Source organism: Saccopteryx leptura, chromosome 5 (genome assembly GCF_036850995.1).
Source record: "Saccopteryx leptura isolate mSacLep1 chromosome 5, mSacLep1_pri_phased_curated, whole genome shotgun sequence".
Taxonomy (NCBI): domain Eukaryota; kingdom Metazoa; phylum Chordata; class Mammalia; order Chiroptera; family Emballonuridae; genus Saccopteryx; species Saccopteryx leptura.
Genome location: NC_089507.1, coordinates 76,903,787 through 76,927,344, shown reverse-complemented (window position 1 = coordinate 76,927,344; position 23,558 = coordinate 76,903,787). Strand labels below are relative to the sequence as shown.

The 23,558-nt window shown below is 40.1% G+C and overlaps 1 protein-coding gene across 11 annotated transcripts in view; it reads right to left on the bottom strand.

Annotated features, from left to right (window-relative positions):
- The window catches only part of PDLIM5 (PDZ and LIM domain 5), a 307,613-nt gene that overhangs the window by 27,466 nt on the left and 256,589 nt on the right, over positions 1–23,558 (bottom strand). For all 11 annotated transcript variants that reach the window (XM_066385696.1, XM_066385693.1, XM_066385697.1 and 8 more), the window contains one exon: positions 20,982–21,169. In XM_066385696.1, the coding sequence (XP_066241793.1) occupies positions 20,982–21,169 (188 nt within the window). The remainder of the gene's footprint in view (positions 1–20,981; positions 21,170–23,558) is intronic.

Genomic DNA, 23,558 nt, shown 5'->3' with positions numbered 1-23,558 from the left:
CTGCAACCAGAGCCACTCTAGCGCCTGGGGCAGAGGCCAAGTAGCCATCCCCAGCGCCCAGGCCATCTTTGCTCCAATGGAGCCTTGGCTGCAGGAGGGGAAGAGAGAGACAGAGAGGAAGGAGGGGATGGGGGTGGAGAAACAAATGGGCGCTTCTCCTGTGTGCCCTGGCCGGGAATTGAACCTGGGTCACCTGCACGCCAGGCCGACGCTCTACCACTGAGCCAACCGGCCAGGGCCTAAAAAGATCTTAACTGTATTTTTTTCACCACGCAGATAATTTAGGTTTGCATTATTCAGCATATGAGCACAAGCTTCTAAACAATCTATCCTGAGACTTATTTTTCTTTTCTAATCACTGTAAGACCCTAACCAAATTATTACCAAGTTTATCCAATTAATTTCTGCACTGTAGGCTATATAAGTACATTATTGGGGGAATATTATAAAACACTATATTATAATAAGGAATTATAAATTATCTAATTATTCACTATGTATTTCAAAGATAATTGAGCTCATTAAAAGGAACTTGTTTATATAAGTAAGGAGTTTACAGAGGAAAAAACAGATTAAGAGCAATAGATCTTCTGGAAGTGCAATGTGTGAATTTTCTGAAAACAGATGTTTTCTAACTATTAAGAATAAGGTAGGGCATGACCAGGTGGTGGCGCAGTGGATAGAGTGTCAGCCTAGGATTCAGGTTTGAAACCCAGAGGTCAGTGACATGACCATGGACTCATTTGGCTTGAACATGGGCTCATCAGACTTGAGTGCAGGGTCACCGGCTTGAGCATGGGATCACAGACATGACCCTATGGTTCCTGGCTTGAGCCCAAAGGTCACTGGCTTGAGTCCAAGGTCGCTGGCTTAAGCAAGAGGTCATTGGCTTGGCTGGAGTCCCCCCCCCCCCCCATCAGGGCACATGTAAGAAAGCAATTAATAAACAACTAAGGAGCTGCAACAAAAAATTGATACTTCTTATCTCTCTCCCTTCCTGTCTGCTCCACCCTTGCTAAAAAAAGAGCAAAAAACAAAAAACATATCTACCAACAACTGAATCTAAAAAGATAGACAAACAAGCAGAACAGAAACAGACTCATAGCTACAGAGAACATTCTGACGTTTGACAGATGGGAAGGGGGTGAGAGGATGAGTGAAAAAGGTGAAGGGATTAAGAAGTCCAAATTAGGCCCTGGACAGTTGGCACAGCGCTAGAGCACCCACCCACGTGTGGATGTCCTTGTTCGATTCCCATCAGGGCACACGAGGAAAGCAAGCATCTGCTTCTCCCCCCTCCCCCCCCCCACACATAGCCATGGCTCAACTGGCAGGAGCAAGTTGGCCCAAGGCCTGCAGGATGGCTCCATGGCCTCCAACAGTAAAAATAGCTCAGTTGCCAAGAAACAGAGCAACATTCCAGATGAGCAAGCCTTGCCTGATAAGGGGCATGTGGGTGGATCCCACGGGGGAACATGTCTCTCTGCCTCCCCCGCTCTCACTTAATTAAAAAGAAAAAGAAAGAAAAGCAAATTAGTTGTTATAGAATAGTCATGGGGAGGTAAAGTACAGCCCAGGGAATGTATTCAATAATATTCTAATAAGTAAGTATGGTGTCAGATAGGTGAGCTTTATTGAGATGACCCCTTAGTACAGTGGCTCTCAACCTGTGGGTCGCGACCCCGCCGGGGGTCGAACGACCAAAACACAGGGGTCGCCTAAAGCCATCGGAAAATACATATTTAAAATATGTATGTTATTTAATGTCTAGTCACTGTGGTGTATACCTGAAACTAATACAGTAATGCATGTCAACTGTAACTGAAAATAAAAAATGATATAAATAAATAAATAGCTGCAAAGTTCTTGAAATAAAACAGGAACATCAGGCTAGATTTTTCATGTTTTGAGAACATATCAGAGGATTTATATAAACTGCTTCAGAAAGGAAAATATAATTATAGATCTAGTAGTTTGGTTTTTTTTTGGAGAGAGAGAGAGAGAATGAGAGAGACAGGGATGGACAGACAGGGACAGAGATGAGGAGCATCATCTCATAGTTGTGGCACCTCCAGTTGTTCATTGATTGCTTTCTCATATGTGCCTTGACTGGAGGGCTCCAGCTGAGCCAGACGCCTTGGGCTCCAACCAGTGACCTCGGACTTCAAGCCAGCGACCACCGTGGGATCATGTCTATGATCACATGCTGAAACCCATGAATCTGCGCTCAAATTGGTGACCTTGGGGCTCTGAACCTGGGTCCTCAGCATCCCAGGCCAATAATCTATCCACTGCGCCACTGCCTGGTCAAGCAAATCTAATACTTTTACTGAGGACAAATAAGCTCTAAGCATTAGAATGTCGTATCCATTTTGTTGTATAACTCTGTCAGTATAAATATTTCAAGTATTACATTTGAACTATGATACAGCAACAGGAAAAATGGCAGTAAATTTATCAAAAACAGTACTATATATATTTTTAAATCCTATTTAATATTTCATTCTTATTAAGTCATAAATAAAGCTGTCAAGAGTAAAGAGGGCCTGACCAGGTGGTGGCATAGTGGATAGAGCATCAGACTGGAATGTGGAGGACCCAGGTTCGAGACCGTGAAGTCACCAGGTTGAGCGCGGGCTCATCTGGTTTGAGCAAAGCTCACCAGCTTGAGCCCAAGATCGCTGGCTTGAGCAAGGGGTCACTCGGTCTGCTGTAGCCCCCTGGTCAAGGCACATATGAGAAAGCAATCAATGAACAACTAAGGAACTGCAACAAAGTATTGATGTTTCTCATCTCTCTCCCTTCCTGTCTGCCTGACCCTATCTGTCCCTCTCTCTGTCTCTGCCACACACACACACACACACACACACACACACACACACAAAAAAAGGAGTAAAGAGGGACAGCCTGACCAGGTGGTGGCGCCATGGACAGTGTTGGACTGGAAAGCAGAGAACCAGCTTCGAAACCTGAGGTCACTGGCTTGAGTGGGGGCTCACCAGCTTGAGCAAGGGATCATAGATATGACCCCGTGGTCACTGGCTTGAGCCCAAAGGTTGCTGGTTTGAAGCACAAGGTTGCTGGCTTGAGCCCAAGGTGGCTGGCTTGAGCAAGGGGTCACTTGCTCTACTGTAGCCCCCGGGGCAAGGCACATATGAGAAAGCAATCAATGAACAACTAAGGAAATGAAGGAGCCTCAATGAAGAATTGATGCTGCTCATCTCTCTCCCTTCCTGTCTGTCTGTTCCTATCTGTCCCTCTCTCTGTCTCTCTCTCTGTCACAAAAAAAAGTAAAGAGGGACAAATATAAGGTGATGGAAAATGATTTGACTTCGAGTGATGGGTATACAACATAATCAACAGTTCAAATGCTATAGAAATCCTTACCTGAAACCTATGTACTCTTATTGCTCAATGTTACTGTTAAATTTAATTTTCTAAATAAAATTTTGAAAAAATTAAATTGAATTAAAAATCTAAAAACAAAGAAACGCTAACACTCCCTCCCCCAAAATACAAATATTTACAGACCCGACAACACAGCGATCATATATGAGGTTTTATGGTGTGAAAAACAACTGGCTCAACTGCAAGGGGAATTCCTGTTATAAACTGAAGTGAATGCTGTACTTGTAGAAATAACTGGGTGACATTAAAGTGACGTTCTGGCACACTCGGGGAAATAAAGTATTGTAATTCAACATCTCAGAGATATGTTCACAAAGGCACGGTAGAAATTTTACACATACTAACTTGGGCAGCAGTAATGGCAACACACTTGCATACTACTGCATTCAGCAAGTCTTTCTTCTCTGTCCCACCCTCAAACATCTCAAACAGATGGTGGCCAAGGGAAGCATAGAATCTGTGCATTTTGTCTGTCAAGCTCCTTATGTTGAAAGTATAAACAACAGTCTACTCTCCATAATCCAGGCATGAAATCATATCCAGTACAAATAGAAAAGGTTTAAAGTTAAGCCAAGATCTAGGATCAGAGGAAAGTACATTCTGCAGAGGTTTCTGTAAATTTTATTAAATGGAATCAAGGATTTTTTTAATTCAATGACTGAACAGATTAAACTATTATCATTTCTCTAAGCAGTGGAGAATGCTGGTATGTATGCCATAAAGAATTGGAACAGGTGAGCCCAAGACTAAGTATCAAGTATTTCCGCAACTTCAGGAGGTTAGTTTCATCCATTAGCAACCAGCCTTTCAACTCTAAAAACGCAGATTAAATTGGATCCAGATATCTTAATTAAAATGAGTGTGGGGACTTGGATAAGGTTCAGTTCTCTTCTTTTTAAATTTGTAGCATTAAATGTCAGTAACATACAGAACACACAGACTTGCCTTTTTCTCCCTCCTCACTGATCTGACTATAAGAAAACTTCCATTTGGTCAGTTTCAAGTAAAAGAAACCCAGTCTGTACCGTGCAAATAAAGACATGAGATCATAAACTATCTGGTTTTTCACTGTTCTCTTAAAATCAACAAATTATTTATTTATCACTTATATGTTGTATTTTCTAAATAATTCCAATACTGCTGTTCCAATTTCAAAATTTGTAACAGAAAAACAAGTCCATACTCTAACTGGGGGAGGTCAATGTGCTTCATGTGAGAAAGAGCAGGAGGAGGAGAAGAGTATGAAGAAAAAAGGAAAAAAAACCACAGTAAAAACTCAGAAAAATATTTTAAATATCAATAACAAATCTGAGGAATGATACAAATTCTTACAGACTCCGTAATATAAGAAGTTATTTAACGTATAAAATTTGTAGAATTTTGCTTATATTTGAATGAGAAAAATGTAAGGACATGCATTAAAATTATACTCACATTATATCTGGAGTTCTGACATACCTTATTTCCAAAGTAATATGAAACTCAAATGGGCTTGACTTGTACCATTTCTCCACCAATCTTTATCTCTTATGTAAGTAAGAACGCAGTCTAATCTCAGAAATAAAGGAGGTCAGTACCTCAGGCTTGAACTGTCCATTTAGAAATAAAATTATTTGTATTTTAGCAAAAAAATGAAGCAGAAAAGAAAAAATATTTAAGAAGATTTGCCCATGTCAAGCAATATCAATAACTTTAAAATTTAAAACCTGGATGGCCCTGGCTGGTTGGCTCAGTGGTAGAGCGTCAGTCTGGAGTGCAGGAGTCCTGGGTTTGATTCCCAGCCAGGGCACACAGGAGAAGTGCCCACCTGCTTCTCCACCCCTCACCCTCTCCTTCCTCTCTGTCTCTCTCTTCCCCTCCCACAGCCAAGGCTCCATTGGAGCAAAGTTGGCCCAGGCACTGAGGATGGCTCCATGGCCTCTGCCTCAGGTGCTAGAATGGCTCTGGTTGCAACAGAGCAACGCCCCAGATGGGCAGAGCATCTCCCCCTGGTGGGCATGCCGGGTGGATCCAAGTCGGGCGCATGCGGGAGTCTGTCTGACTGCCTCCCCGTTTCCAACTTCAGAAAAATACCAAAAAAAACCTCCCAAAAACAAAAACAAAAAAAACTCTGGAATACTTTTTACATTTCTATTATCACTTCTAATTGTTTAAGGTGTCTCTCCCGATTCAGATCATTAAGGTTCCTCTCAAAAAAAAGAAATTCTGTTATCATTATCCAAAGTTATGTTTGAATTTCACATTTTTTTCTTTTTGAGAGAGACAGAGAGAGGGACAAATAGGGACAGACAGGAAGGAAGAGAGAAGAGAAGCATCCATTCTTCATTGAAGCACCTTAGTTTTTCATTGATTACTTTCTCATATATGCCTTGATGGGCGGGAAGAGCAGAGTGAGTGACTCCTTGCTCAAGCCAGCGACCTTGGGCTCAAGCCAGCAACCCTTTGGGCTCAAGCAAGAGACCATGGGGTCATGTCTATGATCCCACGCTCAAGCTGATGAGCCTACACTCAAGTCAGCCTCAAGGCTTCGAACCTGGGTCCTCTGCATCCCAGTCCAATGCTCTATCCACTGTGCCACTGCCTGGTCAGGCAAATTTCATGCCTTTTAAAACAGAGAACACGGCCCTGGGCGGTTGGCTCAGTGGTAGAGCGTCGGCCTGGCGTGTAGGAGTCCCAGGTTCGATTCCTAGCCAGGGCACACAGGAGAAGCACCCATCTGCTTCTCCACCCCTGCCCCTCTCCTTCCTCTCCGTCTCTCTCTTCCCCTCCTGCAGCCGAGGCTCCATTGGAGCAAAGTTTGCCCGGGCACTGAGGATGGCTCTGTGGTCTCTGCCTCAGGCGCTAGAATGGCTCTGATTGAGGCAGAGTGACGCCCAGATGGGCATAGCATCTCCCCCTGGTGGGCATGCCGGGTGGATCCCAGTCGGGCGCATGCGGGATTCTGTCTGACTTCCTCCCCATTTCCAACTTAAGAAAAATACAAAAAAACCCACAAAAAACCCAACAACAATAGAGAACACTGCTGAGCTATTTTATGCAAAGGAAGCGATATACATAACATCAAGAATAAAGTTAAAATACTTTTGGGCTCCTTGTTCTGCTAATTTCTAGCTGTGTGAACTTAGAAATGCCATCATTCTGGGTCTTAGTTTCCTCAACTGTAAAACAGCAATAATAACTACCTCCAAGAGTGAGAATATTAAATGACATATCATATGTAAGGGGATTACTTATGGATCCTTAAATGTGTAAGATATGCTTCAGAAATGTCAATTATTATTACACTATTACCTAGTTAAAAAAAAATAGTGTGCATTCATTCAACAAGTGCTTAGAGAATACATACAATGTTTTAGATCTAGGAACTCTTCTGTTATGAATGATATACCCAAGAGTAAGATTCCTGCCCCAGCAGAGTTTACCTTCTTACAGGTGATGTTCATAAGCAAAGAGGCAACAAAGCACCTTACCATTCCTTAGTGCTGTCAAAGGTGCCCACAACCCCGATGAAGTTTGCTCCTACTGTACAGAATTATCAAGTATAATTTTTCTTATTCTTATTATAATTTAAATCTAGGGTTGGCATTTTTTTTTCTGTAAAGGGCCAGAGAATAAATTTTTAGATTTTGTGGGCCTTTTGTTTTATGTTGAAATGACTCAGCTCTTCTGCTGTAGCACGAAGTAGACGGTGACAGCATACAAATAAATAAGCATGGCTGTATTTCAATAAAACTTTATTTACAGGCCCTGGCCGGTTGGCTCAGTGGTAGAGCGTCGGCCTGGCGTGCAGGAGTCCCAGGTTTGATTCCCGGCCAGGGCACATAGGAGAGGCGCCCATCTGCTTCTCCACCCCTCCACCTCTCCTTCCTTTCTGTCTCTCTCTTTCCCTCCCGCAGCCGAGGCTCCATTGGAGCAAAAGATGGCCCGGGAGCTGGGGATGGCTCCTCAGCCTCTGCCCCAGGCGCTAGAGTGGCTCTGGTCGCGACAGAGCGACGCCTGGGATGGGCAGAGCATTGCCTCTTAGTGGGCGTGCCGGGTGGATCCCTGTCGGGCGCATGCGGGAGTCTGTTTGACTGCCTTCCCATTTCCAGCTTCAGAAAAATACAAAAAAAACAAAAACAAAAACAAAAAAAACAAACCAAAAAAACTTTATTACAAAAGCAGGTGGTAACCCAGATATGACCAAAGGCCAGTTTGCAAACCTCTGGTTTAAACCGTAGCACCGATTAATATAAAGAATTCATTCTTTTTAAAGCATATATGAATAAATCCAGGTATCTTTCCTTATAAAAGATTTAATATTTTAATCTTGGTTTGAAAGGAAAATGGAGAGAAAGAAAAACTTTTACAACTGTGCACTTGTGTCGGCACTGGAAAGCTTCCAACACGGAAATAAATTCCCATACAACATTTAGAAGAAAGTAGGCAGTCAATGGTTGTTGCTTTTTGTCTCCTGAGAGTCATGCTTCTAAACAAAAATCTACCTGTTACACAGAGAAACAGAGCATATACTTACATGCTTCACACCAGGGTTTTGACAATGGGCAGCTCTAGTCGGCCTTTATGGCCAGTGGACTGTTTAGCTTAATAATGCCAAAAAGCAGGGGAGCAGGTGGCAATAAAACATTATTAGAAGAGATGAAACGTGCAACTGGTAGCAGTTTACTTATTCATATAAAAATTTTAAAATGGAACCAATAAATCTATCCATCTTAGCTAAGCAAATCTAGTTATCTCGATTTATTACTGTAACATAAAGCCTACAATGAAATTTGGGATGGTTGGAGAAACAGTCATTTCCTTTCTCACCCCTATCTCCTTTAGACTTCAAATAAAAGATAGGATTTATATCCACTTATAACTGAAATGCACATCATTCAGTTTTTGATCTAATCAGATCTCACAAATATATCTGAGTCTTCCTTGGGGGAAAAAAAAGGATATATTGGATCTCTCCAAAGCTCTGTCCATAATGAATAAATAAGCTTTTCTTTATTGCTAAAACGTAGCACGCACCAGAGGCAAGGTACGATAAAGGGTCATGTTAACTAGAATCACAGCTAAATTTTAAAAATGGAGTTTAGATGCAAAGAATATGTTACTGGAAACACCTTAATAGTTGATAGTCACTAGTTTATCCTTCCTATGCAAGGCCAAAATCCTTTCTACACAATCCCTAAGAGATTTGATCCTTCTTAAATATATATATTGATTGATGTTATCTTGCGATACAGAAAAATGCACTACATAGTCAAAATAACTTCAACATCACTTGGACAATTCCTTCAACTTCTCTTAGACTCTGTTAGCTCCTTGGTAAAATGATGTCCATTAAAAATTTTCATGATAGTATCTTATTGGACACTGAATAAAATGATACTTTTTATATAGTGAAAGAATTATAAAAACAATTATTGCTATCTACCATTTTACTGATAAATGAGGTTGGTTGCTCCCTTCAAGACTACCCATCATATTCCTGAGTTCCAAATGCCCAAATAAAAATGCTCTGTACTCTCCAAGGCAGGATGCAACAGGGGAAAAAAAAAGCTAAAATTAACTATTCATTTTGAAAAGTAATGCTGTGTCTTTAGCTATTTTTTATTTTACCAAAAGGAATTCACTGTGTCTCTAAAAAATTTGTAGATTATCCCAACTCCTGTTTGCAGATTACTTGTACTGCGCTTCTTCAAAACATAATTTATATTTTAAAAACGAATCATCAATTTTTACAAGTCTCATGGTCAATTATGAGCTCTTGCTTTTACAACATATAATGAAACCATTTCCTGAAGAAAAAAGCAATTCACTAATAAAAAGTTTATATATATATATATATATATATATATATATATATATATTTATGAGACATAATGCCTAAGTAGAATACAAGGACATCAATATTTATTTAATATGGAGTATGAGAGGTTACGAATGTCTATTACTGTCCTGGCCGATAGCTCGGTTGGTTAAGCATCATCCTTAAGCACAGAGGTTGCCGGTTTGACCCCTGGTCAGGGCACATACAGGAACAGAGTGATGTTCCTATCTCTCTCTCTCCTTTCCTCTCTTGTTAAATCAATAAAAATATAAATAAATAAAAGATTACTATGAAATTATAAAATGCTACCAGTGTACTGAGTATGTCACCATAATATCAACTAAATGTCCTTACTTTCCTCGGTGGAATGTTTGCCTCCATGGGTGCATTTAACAACCAAAGTAAAAAGAAATAAAATGTTTTAAAAAAAGAAGAAATCTATGAATTTCTTGACAACGTCATAGGACATAAGAATAAACAGGGAGTTGTGTGTACACAGGATTACAGAAAACATGAAGGCAGCTTTATTTAAATACGCTATAAGCACAGCTAATGAAAACAGCAAAAAATAAAAAAAGGTTTTCAGCACAGCTAGATAACACTAGCTACTGTGAAAGGAAACATAAGAAAGCTTTCTTATTTTCAGTGGCTCTATGAAATAAAGTCACACTTCTCTGAAGAAAACTGAGGAATGGAATGGAGACAGAGGAGGGATCAAAGGGACCAGAGGAAAAGAGGACAGAGGGAAAGGGGATGATAGGATGGGATAAACCTGAAGGGAAGGGGGGAGGGCATTGTAGGGAGGGGGGCAAGGGAGATGTTGAGGGGAATAGGGGGGAGGGGGGAGGCATTCAGGGTGACCCTAGAATCTATGTAAACACATTAATTAAAAAATAAAAAAAGAAAACTGTGATTACAGTATTACCAATATTGCATAGCTCAATGATTTTCTAAGACATCATAAGTTATTTACTAAACACTTATAATGATAATACATTTATCATAAGAAATGCTCTCAAAATCAACATATTTTGAAAGCAGAAAAGAAAAAATCTGTAATTAATGAAAAATAACTTAAAAGCCTATCTATGGACTTAAAGCTTTCTGCAGTACATAACAGTAACAACATGAGTACTTACTTAATTTTTGACCAACAGAGTTATATAGAATTTTTCTTCTTTTGTCTTGGAAGAATCCCCTTTTTTATCTCATAATGTTTATTTCCATGACAACATATAGTACAAGTGCTTCATGTAAAGCAACCAGTGCAATGACGATCACACTAAAGTTACCAGTCTCGTATTTGCAGGTATAAAGAATTAAAAATCATGATTTAGAAAACCCAAATTTTGGGGAAATAAATGCACTCTCCTGAGAAAATACTACAAAAACAGCCTAGTTATTTTATAAAACTAAACTGTAACTTATTTCTTAAGGGCAAGATGCAATCCACCCAGATTAATATTTTGTAACTTCACACATTACAAAAAAGAAACTAAAGATACATTCAACCAGTTCTCTCTGCCATAATGGGATTTACTCAAAACGAAGTAGTGTCTGTAAACGTCTGTAAATGGAATACATTCCCTGCCAACGTCTTAACATAGGGTAAATAATACTTAGGCTCCCTGGAAGAGCAATGGTTAGAATCTGTATTCCAATCAGGTTCAAGTGGAAATACTTTGCATTCTCTCCACTGCCGTGGTCACTGTCTAGGGCAGGGGTCGGGAACCTGTTTGGCTGAGAGCCATGAACGCCACATTTTTTTTTTTTAATAATTTTATTTTTAATGGGGCAACATCAATAAATCAGGATACATATATTCAAAGATAACAAGTCCAGGTTATCTTGTCGTTCACTTATGTTGCATACCCATCACCCAAAGTCAGATTGTCCTCTGTCACCTTCTATCTAGTTTTCTTTGTGCCCTCCCCCTCCCCCTTTCCCTCTCCCTCTCCCTCTCCCCCCCCCCCTAACCACCACACTCTTATCAATCTCTCTTAGTTTCACTTTTATGTCCCACCTACGTATGGAATAATGCAGTTCCTGGTTTTTTCTGATTTACTTATTTCACTTTGTATAATGTTGTCAAGATCCCACCATTTTGCTGTAAATGATCCGATGTCATCATTTCTTATGGCTGAGTAGTATTCCATAGTGTATATGTGCCACATCTTCTTTATCCAGTCATCTACTGACGGGCTTTTTGGTTGTTTCCATGTCCTGGCCACTGTGAACAATGCTGCAATGAACATGGGGCTGCATGTGTCTTTATGTATCAATGTTTCTGAGTTTTTGGGGTATATACCCAGTAGAGGGATTGCTGCGTCATAAGGTAATTCTATTTTCAGTTTTTTGAGGAACCACCATACTTTCTTCCATAATGGTTGTACTACTTTACATTCCCACCAACAGTGGATGAGGGTTCCTTTTTCTCCACAGCCTCTCCAACATTTGCTATTACCTGTCTTGTTAATAATAGCTAATCTAACAGGGGTGAGGTGGTATCTCATTGCAGTTTTGATTTGCATTTCTCTAATAACTAAAGAAGATGAGCATCTTTTCATATATCTGTTGGCCATTTGTACTTCCTCCTGGGAGAAGTGTCTGTTCATGTCCTCTTCCCATTTTTTTATTGGATTGTTTGTTTGTTTGTTGTTGAGTTTTATGAGTTCTTTGTATATTTTGGATATTAGGCCCTTATCTGAGCTGTTGTTTGAAAATATCATTTCCCATTTAGTTGGCTTTCTGTTTATTTTGTTATCAGTTTCTCTTGCTGAGCAAAAACTTCTTAGTCTGATGTAGTCCCATTCATTAATTTTTGCTTTCACTTCTCTTGCCTTTGGAGTCAAATTCACAAAATGCTCTTTAAAACCCAGGTCCATGAGTTGAGTACCTATGTCTTCTTCTATGTACTTAATTGTTTCAGGTCTTATGTTTAGATCTTTGATCCATTTTGAGTTAATTTTAGTACAGGGGGACAGACTGTAGTCTAGTTTCATTCTTTTGCATGTGGCTTTCCAGTTTTCCCAGCACCATTTATTGAAGAGGCTTTCTTTACTCCATTGTGTGTTGTTGGCCCCTTTATCAAAAATTATTTGACTATATATATGTGGTTTTATTTCTGGGTTTTCTATTCTGTTCCATTGGTCTGAGTGTCCATTTTTCTGCCAATACCATGCTGTTTTGATTGTCGTGGCCCTATAATATAGTTTGAAGTCAGGTATTGTAATGCCCCCAGCTTCATTCTTTTTCTTTAGGATTGATTTGGCTATTCAGGGTTTTTTATAGTTCCATATAAATCTGATGATTTTTTGCTCCATTTCTTTAAAAAATGTCATTGGAATTTTGATGGGAATTGCATTAAATTTGTATATTGCTTTGGGTAATATGGCCATCTTGATTATATTTATTCTTCCTAACCAAGAACAAGGTATATTCTTCCATCTCATAATATCTTTTTCAATTTCCCTTAACAATGGTTTATAGTTTTCATTATATAAGTCCTTTACATTCTTTGTTATGTTTATTCCTAAGTATTTTATTTTTTTTGTTGCAATTGTGAAGGGGATTATTCTTTTGAGTTCGTTCTCAAATGTTTCATTGTTGAACGCCACATATTTTAAAATGTAATTCCGTGAGAGCCACACAACGACCCATGTACATTACACATTATCCAATAAAAATTTGATGTTGTCCCTGAGGACAGCTGTGATTGGCTCCCGCCACCTGCAACCATGAACATGAGCGGTAGGAAATGGATTGTAATACAGGACAATGTTTTATATTTTTAATGTTATTATTATTATTATTTTTTCATTTTTCTGAAGCTGGAAACAGGGAGAGACAGTCAGACAGACTCCCGCATGCACCCGACCGGGATCCACCCAGCACGCCCACCAGGGGCGATGCTCTGCCCAGCAGGGGGCGATGCTCTGCCCATCCTGGGTGTCGCCATGTTGCGACCAGAGCCACTCTAGCGCCTGAGGCAGAGGCCACAGAGCCATCCCCAGTGCCCGGGCCATTTTTGCTCCAATGGAGCCTTGGCTGTGGGAGGGGAAGAGAGAGACAGAGAGGAAGGCGCGGCGGAGGGGTGGAGAAGCAAATGGGCGCTTCTCCTGTGTGCCCTGGCCGGGAATCGAACCCGGGTCCTCCGCACGCTAGGCCGACGCTCTACTACTGAGCCAACCGGCCAGGGCCGTTATTATTTTTTTTATTAAAGATTTGTCTGCGAGCCAGATGCAGCCATCAAAAGAGCCACATCTGGCTCACGAGCCATAGGTTCCCGAACCCTGGTCTAGGGCAATACTCATCATCCTGTCCATATTGGATTACCTCAACCTCTTCGAGAGTCTCCATGACTCCAATCTTAATCTTTTACATTAAGATCATAATGATCTTTTAAACACATTAATACTATAATGACCTTTTAACAATGCAAATCTAATTGCCGTACTTTCCAGTTCACAAGTCTTTTAGTAATTTCCTTTCCATACCAGTTCACACTGCTTACTCTCAAAGCCCTCTCTGTCCAGGCCCATAGTGGCCGGTCCCCTATTCCTTCCGGCCACTGTACAGTACAGAACAGACCGAACCAGCCCTTTCTCACGAGCCAAGAGCTCTGGGAGCTTCTGCACATGTCATTCCCTCTCCAATTTGGCCTCTTCTTAAAAATATTCAAAGGGTATTGACTATCCGTAATTTTACTTCACGCACAAACATTAACACTTTATTCCTGCATAAAATAAACAAATACATATTCTGCATCAAGATAGTATCACTGGAATTTTACTGGTCATTTGGACTGATCCAGACCTCCACATCTTCTACCTGGGCTTTGTAACTGATTGAATCACCTACACCCTTTGGGTGGATTTCTGTTATTTACTGGTGCTTTGCACCCAAGTTAATTTTCCGCAGTGACAAAATGGGTGAAAATCCCTAATATTTCGTCTGCTCTCTACTGCTTGGTTCCTTCTGTCATAAATTCCCACATTTTTGAGGGGGGAAAACACTACCATAGGACTTCAGGTCTATTACTTTTTTTTTTTTTTTGACAGAGACAGAGAGACAGAGAGAGGGACAGATCAGGACAGATAGACAGAAAGGAAGAGAGATGAGAAGCATCAATTCTTCATTGGGACATCTTAGTTGTTCATTGATTTCTTTCTTATATGTGCCTTGACGGGGGTGGGAGGTGTGCTACAGCAGAGCAAGTGACCCCTTGCTCAAGCCTGAGACCTTGGGCTCAAGCCAGTGACCTTTGGGCTCAAGCCAGTGACCATGGGGTCATGTCTATGATCCCAAGCTCAAGCCAGCCTCACGCTCAACCTGGTGAGCCCGCACTCAAGCCAGTGACCTTGGGGTTTCGAAACCTGGGTCCTCTGAGTCCCAGAGTCCCAGTCTGACGCTCTATCCACTGCGCCACCACCTGGACAGGAAGGTCTATATTACTTTTTTCTTTTTTTTTACAAAGACAGAGAGAGGGACAGACAGATAGGAACGGAGAGATGAGAAGCATCACTCATTAGTTTTTCGTTGCGCATTGCAACACCTTAATTGTTCATTGATTGCTTTCTCATACGTGCCTTGACCGCGGGCCTTCAGCAGACTGAGTATCCCCTTGCTGGAGCCAGCGACCTTGGGCTCAACCTGGTGAGCTTTTGCTCAAACCAGATGAGCCCGCACTCAAGCTGGCGACCTTGGGGTCTCGAACCTGGGTCCTCTGCACCCCAGTCCGTCGCTCTATCCACACTGCACCACCGCCCAGTCAGGCTATATTACTTTTTTTAATTGCTGAAAATTAATACAGTTCTAGTTATAGTAGTGCTTATGTTCACAACCTTTAAGTCTTCTAGGAGTTTAATGCTTCCCGGTGAACAAAGTTCCCTTCTCTGGCAAAGTGTGGAATTTTTAATGGTCACTTTTTTTTTCCCCTCGCAGCGAGGGGCAGGTGGTAGGGCACAGGCGCGCCAGGCCCCTTAATGGTCACTTTTGTTTAACACCTTGTGGCAATTTCAGGTCTGGTATGAGGAAAGAACAACGACTTGTGAATCCCTCAAATAACATGAAGATGTCCAGACTAAGACAAACTGACCTGTCCACCTGCTCAGGTATCCCCTCACTGACATTTACTCAGGGTCTATAAACTGAGCCGGGTGTTGTTTCGGCGCTATGAAACAAAGACTAGTAAGACTGCGTACCTGTCCTTAAGGGGGTCTAAAACAGCAGTAAGACACATATGGAAACAAAATGATCATGATGAATGCAGTAATAAGGCCATCATCGAAATTTTTTAGGAACATAGAGAAAGGATAGGCAACTACTTATAGGACTCAAGAAAGGTTCACAAAGAAGATGAGATCTGGTCTTAAAGAGCAAATAGAAATTGTTCAGTGGTAGAAGGGTGTAAAAGCATTTTAAATAAAAGGAGCTGTTCGTACTAAGCACAGAGATGTGCGCTCAAGGCGGTATGAGCTGATGATGCACTTATTGTAACTAGACTATAGAGAACATGAGGAACAATATTGCAAAATGAGGCTGAAGAAGGTTGGCACAGGGTTTTAAAGGGACCGTGTGCCCTGTTAAGAAGTCAAACATTTAATGTGTGGGCAGCAGAGAGCCTGTAACATTTTCAAGCAGGAAACTCATGTGAGAATTGTTCTGTTAGATGGTAACAGCATAAGTTATTAATGCTATCCCTAAAAAATAAATGAAGGGATGAAAACTGCATCTTCTTTGAGTATCCTCTATGTATCAAGTGCTTCATTACATCATTACAGCTACAGAAGAATGCTCTAAGTGACTTTTTCGACCCTTATTTTAACAGATAAACAAATTGAAGGCTCAAAATTCTCCATGTGGAGAACATCTCTGGCCTCTGAAATTCAGCTCCATCAGACAGGCATTCCTGTTCTTCAGGACCACCAGCAGCTAGCAAACCGGGTTTAGGGAACAACAGGCCTGAGCTGGTAAAGCATTTCTAATGTTCTAATGAATCTGCATCCTCATTTGTATACAATTAAACAAAAGTTAAAAAACTGATATACTTCAACATATAATGGCTCCTTACGATTCTAATGCTGAATTTGTGAAAAACATCTTACCATATTTGGTAAGATAGTAATATTTTATACATATACTTGCATCAAATGATCTAATCTGATAGCCATAACCTAAACAGAATTTAGGAAAAATATTACATAGTAAATTAGGTCACCTACATAAACAGAGACACATATTTTTAAACTTACACAACTACATTTACAAAGGTTTTGAAAATATCTACCTAACCGCTTATTAATTATATATAATAGATTTCAAACATTAGAAAATTTGTCAGACATACAAATATAGTGAATTAAAATAAAAGTTTAAAAAAATACAAATCCCCTACTTTTACAAATGACAAGAAAAATCTCACATATTTTTCTAGATGAAGTCAAAGTTTCTAAAGGGACTATTACATCTGAATTGTGGAAATCTAATCAAAGATACAGTTGAATAGGAAGTAGTTTTGCTAGTTTACATAAAATTGAAACTGGGATTCTTACTTCATTTGTATCTTAATGCTTTCATGTAGACTATGGACTTCTGAACATTTTGTATTCTAAAATATTTAGCTTTTTGTCAGTCACTGGCAAGCTTGTGTGGTGGTATATGCTAAGCGACAGGCTGAGAAGAGGATGATGATCCAATCTAAACTAGAATGTTGTTCCATACACCTAGCGCCTAGTTATCAACAGGTACAGCACTACCACGTTCTTGAAAGCCTTCTGGGTAACACAGGCTCTCTAACACCACAAGTGAAACGACTGAAGCTCTTAAGACAGAACTTCAGTGGAGGTAACAGAAACCCGTAACAGGCTCAGAATATACTTGTAGGTCTTACAATTTCAATTAGCCCTCTGAATGCAGTCTTATTTTTTAAACTATTATTTTACAACAACGCTAGTTATTACCCAACAGACAAAAGTATAACTAAAATACTATATGTATTTAAATAAAAGACTTTCAAACCTTTTAACTATAAAATACAGTATAAAATATACTTTACCTGCTGACCGAAAATGTTTGTATGTGTATATGCATACACACTTACTTATATACACATATATGAACTAAAACAATTTTCATAACATGATACCTATCCTTACTATATTGAAATATTCTTACGTTTTCTATTCTATTTCATTTTAAAATGAAAATACTGTCTATGGTCCATTAAACTGATTTCAGGATCAACTAAATGGGCCACAGACTGCAATTTTAGTAATTTTTTTAAATTTATTTTTTATTTATTTTTTTAAATTTATTCATTTTTAGAGAGGAGAGGGAGAGAGAGAGAGAGAGAGAGAGAGAGAGAGGAGAGACAGACAGAGAGAAGGGGGGAGGAGCTGGAAGCATCAACTCCCATATGTGCCTTGACCAGGTAAGCCCAGGGTTTCGAACCGGCGACCTCAGCATTTCCAGGTCGACACTTTATCCACTGCGCCACCACAGGTCAGGCAATTTTAGTAATTTTAATCCCACCCTTCCCGCTCAACTGTAGGAATTATTTTAAAAAAACATCACTGGTAACAGTCACTCTTTGGTGATGGGGGAGAAGGGGGAAAAATTTCTTTTTCCTTTTTTCACCTACACTAATACACAGCTGTGAATTATCAAGAGGAAGACACCTGGAGGTCTCTGTCAGAAGAGTAACACCAGCTGCCCCAACACCGCAGTCGGCTCTGGCCAGCAGCTCACCTGTCCGGGTCCTGCGCCCCCTGCCTGGCACTGCAGCTTCCACTGGTGAATTATGGAGAACATAGGAACCCATAATGAGGCACCTATCACCTTCTAAATCAAAAGAACTTTCCGTTTGCATTAGGTAGCTCTTGAAACTGTTTATAAGACTAAGAACAGATCCTGATGTGTTTTTGTTTTGTTTCAGAATGTGGTATACTGTTAGGAAGAGTAGAATAAAAGAATTTGAGGAGCTGGGAATTTTTTATCTATTTCAAAATTTTTACAAAATAGTGTAAAATAGTAAATTTTACATACAATAACTCATTAAATGTCAGTTTGTAGCACCTAGAGCAAGACAAACAGCAGGTGTTCTGCAAATACATTCTGATCTGAGCTAAGCATCATGATGTAATTCAACAATGACTTCACAATGGCAAAACTTTTTTTTTTAACATTAATGCTTTATAATGCTATGTAAAGTATAATGTTTTATGCTGTTATAGTTTTGCTCAAATTAAATTCACTTACATGTTCTGTAAAAAGTATATATTAAATACTGACCATGTGAATCATGATTGTAATTGTGTTATTTGCCTGCCTTGATTATTCAGTGAAGAAAGGAGTCTGTTGCCCCCTTGTGGTAATTTTGTGATAGTGTATTCTCCAGGAGTTCCACAGCAAGTGAAATCTTTCCTTTTCACTTGAATAGGAGTGCAGTGCTATTTTGACCATAGTTTCTGAATTTCCAAAAGCAGTACATATATTTTTATGCCCTCCTTCAGTTCCTTTAGTTTCTATATCAAAAATTTAGACTTTTCCTTGCTCTTTCAGGAAACAGTCTCTTGTTCCCTTCCAAGTATCATACCAAAGAAATCTTTGAGTTTTCTGTATTTTAATGCACATACAAAATATTTACACCAAATCTCCATTGTCATAGATAAGCTTTAAGTAAGTGGAAATAAAAAAAAAAAAAGTATAAGCTGAGCTGTCTGCATTTTCCCCCAAGAATAGGTCGTGGTAAGTTAATTGTCCAGAAATTTCAGAGGCTAATGATCTTAGTATAAATATTTTAAGTTATCAAAAGTAATAAAATCGTCTTTTCTTTAAAACAGCTTAAAATTATATACAAATGGTAGCAGCAAGAGATGAGCTGGAGAAGGTAGTTGAGCCAGAGAACAGTCACCTGGGCAAACCAGAGTCTTAGATCACTGCTGCAGTACAGAGGACGGACTGTCAGCTACAAGTTGTCTGCAATTACAAGGGCCTGAACCAAAGTAATGGAGAAAAGAAATTTGAGAAATACTAAGAAGCGGTGCTGGTGCTGAGAGGTGTTGTCTGGATGAGAGGTGTGTCTGGATTGAGCAAATAAATAAATAAATAAATAAATAAATAAATAAGAGAAAAAACCTCATGGACATGGACAGGGTGTGGTGATTGCTGGGGGAGGAGAGAGAGGCAGAGGAGGGCATGGGGGTAAATGGTGACAGAGGAGACCCGACTGGGGGAAGGTGAACACCAACACAGGGTACAGATGATGTGCCGTAGAATCATATACCTGAAACCTGTGTAAGTTCGTTGACCAGTGTCACCCCAATAAATTCTATTTTAAAAAAGTTAAAAGAAAGGAAGTAGAATTATTCACAGGGTATTAATTACTGTGAGAACAGGGGCGGGGTGACAGGGCTCAAGCTCACATTTCCGCTTTGGTGCTGGGTAGATGCACCATCCCCAGAGAGAGGTAATGAGGTACCGATATTTTCAGACATGCTGCATTTGAGATGCCACCTGGAAACAGCAAGTAAATCAACAGGGTTTGAGGACAGGAAGTTCAGGAGAGAGGACTGAATAAATATCAGTGGCTAGGGGTGAGAGGCCATGCTGAGGCAGTGTAAAGAATGGGAAGAGAGGCGGGCTGAGTGTGAGACTGGCAACGTTTAAGCCTAGTCCCATCTTCCTGTTGAAACAGTTATGTTAGTCTTGTAGTCAGTCACAAGCTTTGTTCATGTTGGGAGAAACAGGAGATTATTTAGTCTTCCTACATTCTGCAGATCAGAAACTGAGGATCAAAAAGGTTAAAAGACTTTACTAAAAGCTACTTATCTACAGAAGTGAATGAAAATTGAGGTTTGCATACTAACCCTAAACTGCTGTACCCTAACACATTCAAATGCTCTCTTTCCAGTACTGTCCTCCTTCTGCCTCTGCCTCGTACATCTCCAGAGGACAGGAAGTCAAAGATCCTTTCTTCAATAATTGGCTGATGGCAATAAAGGCTTCTGTTGTTATTTTGCATATATCATGAAAACTAAAATGTTGCCTGACCAGGCAGTGGTGCAGTGAAGCGTCAGACTGGGACAGAGAGGACCCAGGTTCAAAACCCTGAGGTCGCTGGCTTGAGCGCGGGCTCATCCAGCTTGAGCGTGGGTTTGCTGGCTTAACGTGGGATCACAGACCTGACCCCATGGTCACTGGCTGGAGCCCAAGGTTGCTGGCTTGAGACTAAGGTCACACTGGCTTGAGCAAGAGGTCACTCACTCTGCCGGAGGCCCCAGGTCAAGGCACATATGAGAAAACAATCAATGAACTACTACAGTGCAGCAACGAAGAATTGATGCTTTTCATCTCTCTCCCTTCCTGCCTGTCTGTCCCTCTCTGTCCCTCTGTCTCTGTAACAACATAAATAAAATGTTATATTTTTGAGAATAGATAGACTTCCAACATTATAGTTCATTAGTAAGACGCCCAAATATTATACAATTCAACATGTGCTTCCTGAGTAACCTGGGAAATAAGGAAATGCCCAGTTCTATCATGATGAATAATAAGTGGCAATTGTAACAAACACTCATAGAAAATGTTTATGAAACACTCCAGAGAGGAAAACAGCTGTAGCTATTCTCTGCAGTCCTTTTAAAACCTTATACTGTATAGTCGAGAATGGGTTTCACCAATGAATTCTAGCATAAATCCCAGAACGCATAATTCTACTTGAGAATAGAAAGCTAGAGATTTCTCTGCATACCTGCTTGGTTTGGCCGTTGCCAGCTTGGTGACTTGATAATGCTGGTGGGTCCTAGAGGCTTGAAGGCAGCAGCAGTTGTGAGACCAGCCACCCCTGGTCTGGCAGAGGCTGGGCTTTCTGGCCTCGCGGGCATGCTCTGTGCTGACCCTACTGAGGAAGCCAAGTGCTGAGAAGGCTCCTGGGTGTTGCTGGAAAGAACATAAGAAAACATTTTTGGTGATGTGCTAGCAAGCTAACGTAGCAATGATCGTTTCTTTTCTCAACCTATTAATTCTCTAAGGAAAACAATAATAATTAACTGATATTTTAAAAAATACTAAAATCACAACTCAGGGATTGCCTCTCTAAAACAAACAAAACAGGAAAAGATAGTAGACCACGTTTATTCAATACTTTAAAAATTCTCTTTAAATGGTATAAAATGAGAAATTAGAATACTGAAAAACTTACACAGCCAATCCTTTTAAATAATAAGCTAATTTCCTATTCCTTTCTAGCTCAACACTCAGTCATCTAGACTAAAACAATTATTAAAGACTCCCTGAAAATGTCTATGGAATAGCACAGATGTTTCTTTCCCCTTTCCCACATTATTCAGGCATTTTGTGAACTAAGTTTCTCTGACATCTCATCGGTCACTCTTCTTTTTTTTTAGTGGGAGAGACAGAAAGAGGGACAGATAGAGACAGACAGATAGGAAGGAATAAAGCATCAATTCTTTGTTGTGGCACCTTATTTGTTCATTGATTGCTTTTCAAATGTATCTTGACCAGGTGGCTCCAGCCAAGCCAGAGGACCCTTGCACAAGCCAGAGACCTTGAGCTTCAAGCCAGCAACCTTTGGGCTCAAGCCAGTGACCATGGGGTCATGTTTACAATCCCACGCTCAAGCTGGTGAGCCTGTGCTCAAGCTGGTGAGCCCGCACTCAAGCCAGATGAGCCCATGCTCAGACCTCAGACCAGCGAGCTCAGGGCTTCAAACCTGACTCCTTTTCATCCCAGACTAATGCTCTACCCACTGTACCACCACCTGGTCAGGGATCACTCTTCTCACTCATTCATTCAGTAAATACTTAAGCACCTACTACTTGCCAGACTTTGTGCTATTCACTGTTCACATGGTGGTAAACCAGAGACAACATCTACAGTCTAACAGAATTATCACTGTTCTGGCTCAAAATACAAGAAAACAAGAGACAAGCATGACACTGTCCGCTCTCAGAGTTATTTGCTTAACAGAAAGCTTCATCCATGCTGGTTCCAGTTTGAGTTAGAAGATCATATATATTTTATCACCCAGTTACTTGTTATTTAAGATTATATATCATTTCAAAAAAAAATTTAGATAGCTCAAATAAAAAAATATGCACTTTGAAATGACACAATACTGTAATATTTTCTCTCAAATGAAGTATAATAATAAGTTATTATAACAGCAACATCAGTCATTCATCCTACTAACTTTTCAATAGAAATTGAGGTACTGGTTACCTAAGAATTCCATTCACAGAAACTCAACTTCTTCACTATCTGAAAGCAACAACTGGAACAAAAGATTGAAAAAGATAGGATACTGTATTAATGACCAAAAAAATAAATATGCTTCATTGTACTGTTTAGGTTGGGATTATTTTAAAGAAAGGAAACTTCAAATTCAATCATGTCCACTATACTAACAAATGAACGAGAACGCCTAATTTCCCCAATGCGTCCTGAATCCTGGATAATGTCTAGCTAAGCAGGGCCCAGGCTACCATCCTGAAGAAGGCCTGCCTGCAAGGTTGGCCTCTGACTGCCATTTGGGAGCGTGGCTCATAGGTAGTTCCCTGCAGTCATATAAAACTTTCTCTAAAAGATAAGAGTTACTCATTGTGCCTAAACTATATGCTAAATAGCTGCTTCCTTCTGAGAGACTGAAATTTCTGTTTGAGCTAGGCACAGCATGCCTACATGAGCCTCAGAAACCCGGTCTTAGGCACTTAGTTTCTAATGAGCATCTCTGGTAGACAACACTGCCGTTCTGTCACAACCGCTTGCTGGAGGAATGAGGCACGCCCTGAGTGACTTCACTGGGAGAGCGCTTTTGGAAACTTGAGTCTCCTTTCTTCCAGACTTGATCCCACGTAGCTTTTCACATTGCTCACTTTGCCTTGTGTTCCTTCTCTGTAATAAACCTCAGTTGTATGACTGCGCACTGAGTTCTGTAAGCCCCCTGGTGAGTCACCACACCTGGGGTGAGCTTGGGTGCCTCTGACACTGCATGGTTTTGAAAAGTCGCACTGCAGCTATTTTAACTCTTTTGAAATATTGCTCTTTCAAATTCAAGTATAACAGAGCTACCACCTTCTTTTATTATTTATAATTAGAGTTTAATGAAAAACTGAAACCCACTTGATGTTAAAACACAATAATTTTTATAATAAAAAATGAAAGATTACTTACTTAATGGCAATGTTGGACACAATTATCACTAAAGATGACAGAATAAATAATATTAATGGAAACAGTCTTAGCATTATGGTATAATGGTTATGAGCACCTTTTAAAAGCTTTGTGATGGACAAATTATTTTACTTCT